The sequence below is a fragment of the Armigeres subalbatus genome, chromosome 2 (assembly GCF_024139115.2).
Source record: "Armigeres subalbatus isolate Guangzhou_Male chromosome 2, GZ_Asu_2, whole genome shotgun sequence".
NCBI classification, from domain to species: domain Eukaryota; kingdom Metazoa; phylum Arthropoda; class Insecta; order Diptera; family Culicidae; genus Armigeres; species Armigeres subalbatus.
This window is the reverse complement of record NC_085140.1, coordinates 332946958-332958966: the sequence shown is the minus strand read 5'-3', so window position 1 is coordinate 332958966 and position 12009 is coordinate 332946958. Positions and strand designations below refer to the sequence as shown.

General features: G+C 39.6%; 3 protein-coding genes across 12 annotated transcripts in view; 1 reads left to right on the top strand and 2 right to left on the bottom strand.

The window, feature by feature from the left end:
* LOC134212777 (zinc finger protein 236-like) overlaps positions 1-1163 on the bottom strand; it is a 33393-nt gene extending 32230 nt beyond the window's left edge. For 4 of the 10 annotated variants that reach the window (XM_062690935.1, XM_062690932.1, XM_062690942.1 and 1 more), the window contains exon 1: positions 549-999. The gene's annotated coding sequence lies outside the window, so the exon portion shown is untranslated. The other 6 variants (XM_062690933.1, XM_062690940.1, XM_062690934.1 and 3 more) reach the window with 5 other exon arrangements.
* Positions 1-12009, bottom strand: part of LOC134212785 (histidine-rich glycoprotein-like) — a 299313-nt gene that overhangs the window by 244955 nt on the left and 42349 nt on the right. The window lies entirely within an intron of this gene.
* On the top strand, positions 3838-6194 carry LOC134212776 (peptidyl-prolyl cis-trans isomerase sig-7). The gene has a single exon (XM_062690931.1). The coding sequence runs from the start codon at positions 4074-4076 to the stop codon at positions 6018-6020; it is 1947 nt and encodes a 648-aa protein (XP_062546915.1). The 5' UTR covers positions 3838-4073; the 3' UTR covers positions 6021-6194.

The window sequence follows — 12009 nt, the reverse complement described above, 5'->3', positions numbered from 1 at the left end:
AGCGGCAGTATAATTCTTTGCATAAAAAGGGGAAGAATCAACAAATCAACCAAGTTTACAGAATCTTACGGTAAAAATGTTGCACGAATTACCGAAAAAATCGGTAGTTTTTGACAGATCATCAAACATAGCCGTTTACCGTACGTTCGGTATTGAATTCGATTACCGAGCTTCAGCTGTTGAAAGGTAAATTACCGAATACCGTAAACAATATGAGCGAGTCTAATCTAAAATCAAAGTGTGATAATATAACTTTTTAATCTAAAAAATACCCCCAAGTATTTCAAACCCACTACACGTTTATGGGGATGTACGTTGTAATCTAATAAAAGTCACAACATCATGGGAACTATCTTCATCAACTTTATAAACATAGACACTAATCACCCTTTAACAGCGTTGTTCGCTACCAGCCCTGTCCCTTCAGCACACTCACTTTTGATCCCAATATTTTGCGTACTTCTTCGGAACCGAAGCAGGCCAAAAAGATGCAGAACTTCTTCCACTGAGTGAGAAAGGCAAAACAAAAACTTCTTGGTCTCACGCACCTCTTAGGTCTTGTTTCTGATGGCACCGCGAGCGAATCGATCCGTAGTCCGTAGAGCGTGTCCCAATTTTTCTAGGTCAACGACGCCGAGCTCGCGACGTCTGGTGCCCGGCCCCGCCACTAGTACCGACTATAATATGACGAGTGCTTGGACGTGCGCACGGGTACAGAAGGAAAGTCCTTCGAAACGAGAGCTCTGCTACTCTTCTTTCACGCTGCTTCGCGACGTGTAGGTACACTTTTTTTTCACAACACTTCGAATTTATGCGACCGCGGCGGAGAAGTAGGCTGCCTGCTGCAGCTGCTTTAGCAACACAATATCGGTGAAGGCTATAGACGCGGAGCAAAGTCGGGGGAAGAAGGTGCCCTAGAAATGCACCCCTCAAGAGCAGATGAGACGCAGCTCCGCACGACGATCGCTAAAACACTCCACACGCGTACTGCCGCCAAACACTCACCACCAACACTGGAGCTTGCAGCAGTCGGCCGTAAGGACGGTAAGGACTGAACTTCTGTCTGCTAGTGCTACGGGGCAAAAACGACGGCCAACAAACAAAAGAGAAGCAAAATGCAAACGCGTCTACACCATGAAAGCAACCGAACAAGTCTGACTGCGTCGTGAATGGAAAAGCACCACCTTGCCCCACAGAGCGCCGACTTCGGCACTCAGCAGCTACTACTACTACGACTACAGTTAGCTACGCGCTCATGGTGTCGCGCGAGAGATGCACGTTGCTCGGTTTATTTGCTTCAATGAAAAATGTCTCTCATTGACCAACGTACACACACACACACAACGTAATACACTCTCAGCACCACTCTCAAAGTAATGGGACCAACTTCGTTTTGGGTAAAAAGTCACCCAAAATCTGACCGGATGCGCAACTTTTGCCTATACACTAAAAACCAAAACTACCCAAAAGTGGGTTGTTTGTACTCAAAACCGTGGTTTGGGCCAATAACCCAAATTTGAGTAAAATAACTGTTCTGGCACTAGGTAGTTTGCCTTTAATCCCATGTAAACAATTTACCCAAAGCTTAGTTTAATTTATCCAAAGCGGACCTTAATCAACCCAAAATAGAGAATATTGAATTTACTCAAATTTGGGTTATTGGGCTGAGCAACCTCGGTGAGGTGTTTGCATCTTGCTCTAGTTTTGATAGCAATCATGGAAATAACAGGGAAAACTACCCAAATTTGGGTATTTTTTTTCTGCTATATTCTCATATAGCTTGAACTCAAAGTTTGGGTTGATTTATCTGTCCGTGTACAGAAAAATCGATTTTGCTCCACACTGCCCTTCTATGTATAATTGTCCCATATCCAGCTTTCCACGCTCTATAATGGCGGCTTGTCGGTGTGTAAAAATCATTCGGTCACTGTACTGTTTGACACTAGCTGGAGGAAAGCCCACTGGCGTTCCTTGGTGAGGGGAAGGGAAAAAAGGCCTTTTCGCCAGTGAGTTTTCCTCCAGCTAGTGTCAAAAAGTACAGTGACCTATTGATTTTTACACACCAACAAGCCGCCATTACCGAGCGTGGAAACCTGGATTAGTTTTTATGGATTTTGACTTTTCACCTATTTTGATGTATACTTTTAGAAAACTCTAAAATATTTCGAACTTTGTTCGGAAAATCATTGAAAACAACATCAAGTCTATTTGTCCCATTGCTTAATTTCTATGAGTATTGAGGCTTTGGTCCGATTCGCGAATTAAAATCAAATTCAACTTAAAAGTGACAGTTCGGAAATTATGAAATCCTCCGCTCATAAGAATGGCTGGTGCTACCCAGCAGGACCAACAAAACATCTATCAAAAATGATTCAAAAGTAATCTTGCTCTGCGAGCAGGGTTATTTGAAAATATACAAAATGTCACTTTAAAGTGTAATTCGATTTTAATTCACGAATCGGACCAAAGCCTGAGTACTCATCTCATACACTCAGTGAACTGGACTATCGAAATTCATAACCGGCGCCTTATGAATATTCGACTGATTATTCCACCATCAATGCTTCTTATACGCAGTTACCTCTTCGAATACCCAAGCGTCGATGGGCGTGTGGTCTACATACCGGCCTCCCGACCCCGACGTCCATGGTTCGAATCCAGTCTGCCGCACTTCACTTTTTTTTTTAATGAAAATCATCATTCATAAGGCAACATATTGAAATTCATACCGATTCCTTGTGGCAAATTTCTATAAGGCGTTTTATTGAAAATCGTAGGTCCATTTTCCTCAGTGTATGATACGAGTATACTCGATACTTTCTTCGATATTTAGTGGTATCGATACTTTGATTCGATACTACTTTGAACACTGCACGCAAAAAAAAGTTGCGGTCGAAACTACCATTCCGAGGGTTAATTTAAGAATACGCACCGACGATTTTCAGCAGACAACAAACCCGTTTGATTTTACCATGCGCGCAGTAAAAATCAACTGTGGTCGTGGTGGAATGTTGTTACATGAACTGAATCAGTGGTGAATTTGTCCGAATGCATGGTTAATTTAACTGAAAATTTGTGGTTGTTTTAAAAACATGGCGTAGTCTACAAAATAGTAATTGTTACCATGGAATTTTTTTCTGTGTGCCAAAAATATCTACATAAGATATATGTGTCGCCGTTATAAATTTTTGCAATAGCTCCACCCTAATATAATTGATAAAGAACCACACATAAATTATATAATTGCTAATTCGAGACCACACATAAAGTTTATTTGGATATATATTTTATTAGTAGTTCGCGTGGAGAATGGTTATGTGTGCGCTGATATTCATCATAAGTTAAATCTATGGTTTTCTGCCAATGAATATGTGTGGACTTTTAGTAGTGAAGTAAAAGTATATCGATACCTAGGATATCGATACCTTAGTGGTATCGTTTCATCCCTACCTCCGAAACGTCAAAAACTGATATTGCGCTACTTTTCTACACATACACAATGCTGCACCCATACTCACATAAATATCCATACTGAGAACCGCTCGCATGTTCTTTTTTACCTTTCCGTACAAAGAAGCTTAACCGAAAGGCTATCATTTCACTAAAAAATCGAACTTTTTATAGAAGGCTCGTAGAAGACCCATAAAAAATGATGTTTTATATACCAATCGACTCAGCTCGTTGAACTGAGAAAATGTCTGTCGGTCTGCTATAAAGCGTTTACAAAATCCGTTAACTATTTATAGGTAATTATTTTTAATTTGTTTCACACCAAGGCGAAACCAAACGATTGAATCGAGAATGGGATCATCACTGCTAGGTGGATGATTCTGGGATTTCAGTTGACATTTTGTTGACGATTGACGAACAACCAACATTTTTTCCATTCGTGATTGATTTCAAAAAAATGCGGAAAAATCATTCTTTCCATTAGTTAATAAATGAATCGTTTTTCATTTATCTTCAAGTGCTCAGAAACATTTGATCGGCTGCAATCGGTGTGCTAATGATACAGTAGTGAATAATTTTCGTGTATTCGCGCGTGTGAAGAAAAGATTTCCCCTATCCCAACGATGGCTGTAGTGATTGAAACGACCATAGGCGACATCACGGTAGACCTGTATCTGACGGAACGTCCCCGTGCGGCCTTGAACTTCCTGAAGTTATGCAAGCTGAAATGCTACAATTTCAATCTGTTTCACACAATCCAGCATGGTTTTATCGCCCAGACGGGCGATCCCGGCGGTTCCGGCGAAGGAGGCTCCTCAATCTGGGGAGTCATAGAAGGGAAGCACAAAAGGTACTTTGAAGGTGAAACCGTGCCAAAAATTAAGCATGGTGAACCGGGACTGTTGTCGATGGTGTGTGCAGGGGAAGGTTTGATTGGGTCGCAGTTTTTCTTCACATTGGGGCCAGATTTGGCCTCGCTGGACGGTGGAGGCCACGTAGTGATTGGTGAAGTCACCGAAGGCCACGAAGTGTTGAGGAAGCTGAACGAGGCGATTTGCGACGAGAAGCATCGTCCGTATAAGGACATTAGGATAACGCACACGGTCGTACTGGAGGATCCGTTCGATGATCCTAGAGGGTTCCGTGAGCCGAGTAGATCACCTTCGCCGTCGGCGGAACGGCTTGTCGGAGGAAGGATCGCAGCCGACGAGGATATCGATGATACAGAAGGTAAAACGACGGAAGAAATCGCCGAAATGCTTGCCGAAAAGGAAGCTATGGCGCGGGCGACGATTCTGGAAATTGTAGGGGACATCCCGGATGCGGACATCGCACCTCCAGAGAACGTTTTGTTTGTCTGCAAGCTGAATCCGGTAACGACGGACGATGATTTGCAAATTATTTTTAGTCGGTTCGGGAAAATCAAAGGATGTGAGGTGATTCGAGATAAAGTTTCCGGTGATTCGCTGCAGTATGCGTTTATTGAATTCGAGAACAAGAAATCCTGCGAAGATGCCTATTTTAAAATGGATAACGTATTGATTGATGATCGCCGCATTCACGTAGACTTTTCCCAATCGGTTGCAAAAGTGCGTTGGCGCGGTAAAGGAAAAGGAATCGAGTATATGGATGGAAAGGATGCCAAGTCGTTCAAGGATATTGATTACAAGGACAACAGAAAAGGCCGGAAGAGGGCTCCAAGTCGGTTGAGAAAATCATCGAGTTCGGGATCGTCCGGCAAATCACGATCACGATCTAAATCGCAGTCCCATAGTCCAAGGCGTAGACGTAGTCCACCCGGTCGCCAAACCGGCGGTGGTGGTCGTAGAGGACGTTCACCATGGCGTAAATCTGGTGGTGGAGGTGGGAGTGGCCGTCGTTCTAGAGACAAAAGAATTCAATTGTCGGAGAGTAATTCCGCTTACCATGAGGAACGTAACGGACGGGACATCCGAGTCGTTCAAGGAAAACTCGACTACAAGAATCGTCCCTATCCGACAAGTTTTATAAAACGAAACAGAGGTGGTCGTGGAGGCGGTGGAGGAGGCCGTCGATCACGGTCGCCTATTCGTAATCGTCAGCAACGTCGATCGCGTTCTCGAGAACGTCGTCGGTCTTCCCGTTCTCGCAGTCTCAGTTACCGCCGGAAATCTAATTCAGGGGATCGCCACCCGCGTCGCGATCGGAGTCCAGAAACCGAACGGCGATCTTGGAGGAGTCGTTCCCCACAACGTCGTAGATCACGCTCGCCGGAACGCAGCCGAAATCGTCGCGACTCGAGTCCACAGGCTCGCCAGTATCCGTCTCTTTCCAAAGCCAAAGCAGCATCTTCGAGTGATAAGAATAGGAAAGACAAGGACAAGAAGCATTACTCGGAAGATTCCTCCGCTGACTCGAGACCATCCTCCGTTGATCGTTCCAAGAAGAAAAATAAGAAGAAGGCTTCAAGCAAGAAAAAATCCAAGAAAAGCAAAAAATATTCATCGAACAGCGACAGCAGTGATTCGGACTCCAGCGACGACGAAAGAAGGAAGAAGAAGAAAAGCAAGAGCAAGAAAAAGAAGAAGTAATTTCAATGCAAAAGGGGAAATAGTTGTCAGTCAATATGTAAAGGTTTGAACGAATAGTTTTAAGAGGGCATGAGGACTTTTAACCGTACAAACAGGTTATAAATTAAGCCTTTTCATGGATAACCTTTTATTGTTTGAATATTTGATGTAATGAAGAGATATTGTGCAAAATAATTAAGCCCATGGTGGCGTGAGCGTGTTTCATTCTGTACGTAATTTTTTAAGTGTAATTTTGGTTTATTTCTGTCAACATACCTTTTCAGCTAATACCGTTTTATCCGTTGGGCGGCAATATGCAACAGCTTTTGCTTGAACTCACCCGAAAGCCTTAATGGTGTGGGACATACCACTTTACACGTTACGTTCAGGAAAGGTCGATCCATCGTCTGGTTTAGTTTCGCTTGAACGTTTATCCACTTGAGCATTCGTTGAATACCTTTTAAACAATCGGTAAGTATCGCAAAAACTCGTTCCCTGTATATGTGAACAATTGTTTACAGCGCAATACTAATGTCGATTGCCTATTGGTTGTCGTTGCTTGCGCATCCGCCAACATATTCACCGGATTGATCGGTCCTTAGCTATTCCACGATTGAGACACGGTAGAGGGGTCAAACCGGTGGTCATTACGTTCGATGGTCTCGTGGGTTCGAGAGGTTTACGATTCGTTGCTCGATCGTCAAGGGAACACGATTGGCAAGTAAGCCCCTAGGAATTGGTTCCGACAAACGCTGTAAGACGCTGGAATACTCGGTAATCGAGAGGCTTGGATGGTAAGTATGCATGATGGAATAAATGTCTTTGAATAAATCTTATTCTTCAGTAAGGAGAGTTCTGCAATGTTTCTTTTTGAAATGTCCCCCTATAGGAATTAAACCTTAATGAATTTCAAACATTTTTGTACGGATTTGGTAAGTAAGAATTCGAGACAACGTTGAGAGTATTGATCGGCGATATAATTCATAGATTATTCAAATTTACGAAGATGAGTAAACTTTGACATCAATTTATTCTTTATTATGCCATTAAGCTCGTAATGGTAACTCGTATTTCATCTGGCATAATAATAGCAGCAGACGACTGTCGAGGAACCCGGGGCAAGAAGGTCACCTTAAGCATTTTGAACTATTTCATGGTAAAAACACCACTCAATCAAACGTTTATCTTACGCAAAATGTAATGTAGATTGCTATCAACGAAACTACATCGTTATGGATATGAATCATATGATAAATGTGGACATAATAAGAATATTTCTTTTGGTGTTTTTTTTTTCATTGGAAAAAAGGCCCGAGGCAAGAAGGCCACCCTACAGGGGCAAAAAGGACACATATCGAAATAAAGTTGTAAAAAAATAACCTACCGCACATTAATTGAGTCCTGCATCGCGGGCCGTGGATGTTGCCTTAGGAATACGCAGGCATAGTTCAGGATGGCTTTTACGGAAGCCGTGAAATCAATCTTCACCGGCCAATTGGAACTCGGTGATGAACGGATGTTAAATTTTGTTCCTTTCTTTTGACAAAATTCAAGAGCTTTGGAAATTAAAAAATGTATTTGCCTAATTTTAGAATTAAATTTCTAAAAGTTAGAGAAATTTTTTAGAGTGAATCATTCACCACCATAACATTCTGTTGTATTAAGTAAGTTGAGGAAAAATACTAAACTAAAAGTATTTCATTCTTAAAAGGGTGCGGATAAAAACACAAAGGAACAAAAATAATACACATTTTTCAATATTTAAAAAAAATATGGAATTCTCGCTTAACTTTTCAAAAGGACCTAAGTAACATTTTTTTTATGAATTAATTTGAATACTGCAATCAATAGCTTTCATGTTGTTCTGTTGATTGCGCTATTCAAATTAATTCATGAAAAAAATGTTACTTAGGTCCTTTTGAAAAGTTAAGCGAGAATTCTGAGATTTTATTTTGATCCACTCTTAAACTGGCCAATATTCAAAAACTTTCTGGGCATTATAGAGATAAGAAAAAATCATGTTAATTGTTAAGTAGAAAAAATGCGAATAGAGCAGTAGGGTGGGATTATTGATTTTCCGTGTAAAGCTCCTTTCCATGAATAAGTGAGGGAAAAACTGCGGATAAGAATAACAAGAATCTCAACATGGAAAGAACATTAATTAAATGTAATTTTAATTATTTCCATGAATATGGTTGGCCTTGGCACATGTGTCAAATCTAATTAATTCACAGTCCTTTTGATCGAAAATGATAAGTAACGCTAAAAGTAGCCTCATCTTGTCCATCGATTTTGTTCCCATGTGCTTCCAAAAAGGAGGGACTCATGCAATTTCGTCGCGAAAAGTAAAACAAATCCTGGCTAATTTTTCGGCTGATTTATGGCACAGACTCTCGAGATTTCCACCGTATTGTATTTTAAATCGAATCGAAGTTCCAATTTTTTTAAAACGGAATCCAAAAAATCCCGCCCACACATATGGAAGCGAAATTTTTCTTCGTTTTGTAACTGCCTTAAACTCGATTTTGTTCAGCTGATCTATAAATTATTTTTTATTGTCTTCGTTTTTTACAGTGAATGATTTCGAAATATTCAGAATTATTCAGAAAGACTTCGAATGATTATATTTCGAAAAGAATCTAACGATTTCAAAATATGTGGTAAAGCCGATTTGAAAAAATAGAGTTATCTAATTCACAAGAAAACAAAAGATTAATCCACCTAGCAGTGATGATGCCTTTTTCGTGCATTATAAAATATATTGAAAAAATCACATTCGAAAGGTCAACAAATTTCTTTAGGGGAATAGACAGGGCCGGATTTAGCGGGGGGCCGGGGGGGCGTGGCCCCGGGCCCCCACAAATATTATGTACCAAAACCAACCTTTTTTGTACATTTTGGGGCCCCCACAAGCTGTTGGCCCCGGGGCCCCCTTCCGTCTAAATCCGGCCCTGGATCACATTTTTTTCAAATATGTTGCCTGTTAATACACACGCACACATACAAACATCACCTCAGTTCGTCGAACTGAGTCGATCGGTATATAACTCTATGGGTCTCCGTGTTTTCTATAAAAAGATTTTTTCTGAGCAATCATATAACCTTTGTTGTAAGAGAAAGGCAAAAATTGGAAATGAACTTTATCTGAAAATTAGAATGTCTGCCCCTCCGCTTCGTTTTATTGATGTTGATGCGTGACCTGATTTTCAGGATATAGGGGAACTGGTCCGTTTTCAATCTCACTGAACATATACAGTGTTGACCCGATTTTGTCACTCCCCGATTTTGTCTACCCCCGATTTTATCACGTTTTCGACCCGATTTTATCACGTCCCGATTTTGTCACGTTTTCGACCCGATTTTGTCACCCCAAAAAAATTTGTAATTCTTTTTATTTTCGTAAATAATACCAAAAATAACATTGATTTTCATGAAATAACTTTCACCGCCTTTAGTTTATTACGAACTGTCGTGACCGGTCCTAGTCACTAACCGTTGCATCAACAACATGTGCCACCCACTACTTGGCATCGGAGCGGATGCTCGCTGCTACCTCCGATGAGACATTCCGATATTGGCAGAGGGCGGTGCCACCCGCTTACTCACCATCGGAATGTCATCGCTCATCGGGAACTCCTTCGGATCCACTCCTGTGGATCCTGGGATGGGCCGCCTTGGCCCGTCGATGGTCCAGCTGCTGGATGTGCTTCAACACATCGGCCAAAAATTCGAATCTTTTGAACCATTTTACTCATATCTATGGACATATGAGACATGGTTCGCTAGTGATGAGTTAGCACTGCATTCGTGGCATTCATACCCTGTTGCCATATTTTACCATTAATGCCTTCAAGTTCATTAGGTGCAATATAATTGCCTACTTCATGGCGAATTATCAGTAATACGCATTGAGCATTCATAACTTGGTTACATCGCATGTTCAAGAATTTGTGATATGGGCAGATTTATAATAAGTGCCTTGTATGTACTTTTTTTTGTCAGTACATTAAAATAATTTTTTTTTGTTTAACTTTAATTTCCTAATTTTTTTAATAACCTTATTGCTATCACTACAATCCCGCTCACCTCTACTCTCTAAGATGTGGCAGTTTTGTTTAAATTACATTTGAATATTATTTTTAGGCTAGTTTTTTTTTGCACTTTCATATGCAAGATTGCTGGATATTCTCTAGTCTGAGTCAAGTATTCTATACGCATATATTCACAATTCACAACATATTTCAAAGGAATTAAAATTTAACCAAAATTTCATCCTTTTGAAATAACATCTAAACAAATGAATCCAGTCCAAATGCATCACAAATTCACATGATATTCACATCCATCTATCCACTATCGCACTTGCGTTTCTAGGATCTTCAGGTTCCAATATATTAGCAGTTCATTTCCAAATTGAACATCCAATAGTATACAACAAATCCAATAAAAATCAGTTCAAAGCTAAATCTAATACTAATCCAATCTTATTCCAACCCAAACCAAAATTCAATCCAAATTCAAGCCATTCAATCAAATTCTAATCCAATCGAAAATTCAGTCCAATCCAAATCCAATCTAACTCTAATCCAAATCCAATCCAAACTCAATCAAAAGTCAATCCAAACCAATCCAAATCCAAATCCTTCTCACGTCCAATCAAAATCCAATCCAATTCAAATCAAAATTTAATCCATATTCAACCCAATCTAAATCCAATTAAATTGCAATCCAATTCCAAATCAAATCCACTACACATCTGTTCCAAACTTGGTCCAATCTAAACCTAATCAAAATGCAATCTAAATCAAATTCAAATGCAATCCAACTCCAATCTAAAACCAATCAAAATGCAATCCAATTCAAATCTAGTCCAACCTCAATCCGAATCCAATATCGAATAGGAATTCAATCCAAATCCAAATCTAATCCAAATACATTAAAATCCAATCTAAATCCAATCCTAATTCAATCCGAATCCAATCCGAATCCAATCCAATTCTATTCCAAATCCAATCCAAATCCAATCCAAATCCAATCCAAATCCAATCCAAATCCAATCCAAATCTAATCCAAATCCAATCGAAATCCAATCCAAATCAAATCTAAATCCAATCCAAATCCAATCCAAATATATTCCAAATCTAACCCAATACAAATCCAATCTAAATCCAATCCAATCCAAATATAATCCAAATATATTCCAATCCAAATCCAATCCAAATCAAATCCAAATCCAATCCAAATCCAATCCAAATCCAATCCAAAACCAAATCAATCCAATTCCAATCTAAATCCAATCCAAATATAATCCAAATCCAATCCAAATCCAATCCAATTCCAATCTAAATCCAATCCAAATATAATCCAAATCTATTCCAATCCAAATCAAATCCAAATCCAATCCAAATCCAATCCAAATCCAATCCAAATCCAATCCAAATCCAATTCCAATCCAAATCCAATCCAAATCTAATCCAAATCCAATTTAAATCCAATCCAAATCCAATCCAATTCAAATTCAATCCAAACTCAATCCAACTCCCATCAAAATTAGATTTAAATCCAATCCGATATCGATGCAAATACATTTCAAATCCAATTCTAATACAAATTCAATCCACAATCAATCCAACCAAATTGAAATTTAGTTACAATAAAAAAAACTTATTGAAATCCAATCTAAATATAATCCAAATACAATCAAGATCTTATCCAAAACTAAATCAAATACAATGCAAATCCAATCCCGATCCTATTCAATCCTAATCAAATCTAAACACGATCCAAATCCAATCCAAATTTAATCTAATCTAAATCCAATCCGAACTTAATCCAAGTCCAATCTAAATTCAATCCACATTCAATGAAAATCCAATGCAAATGCATACCTTATTCAAATCTATTCCAAACTCAATTTAAACCTAATTAAAATGCAATCAAATTCAAATTCAATCCCAATGCAGTCCAAATCCAGTTCATACCCAATTCAACTCCAATCTAAATCCAAGCT

Bases quoted from the DNA above. Each gene is read 5' to 3' on its own strand.
- LOC134212776 (XM_062690931.1), top strand. From the start codon at position 4,074: ATGGCTGTAGTGATTGAAACGACCATAGGCGACATCACGGTAGACCTG.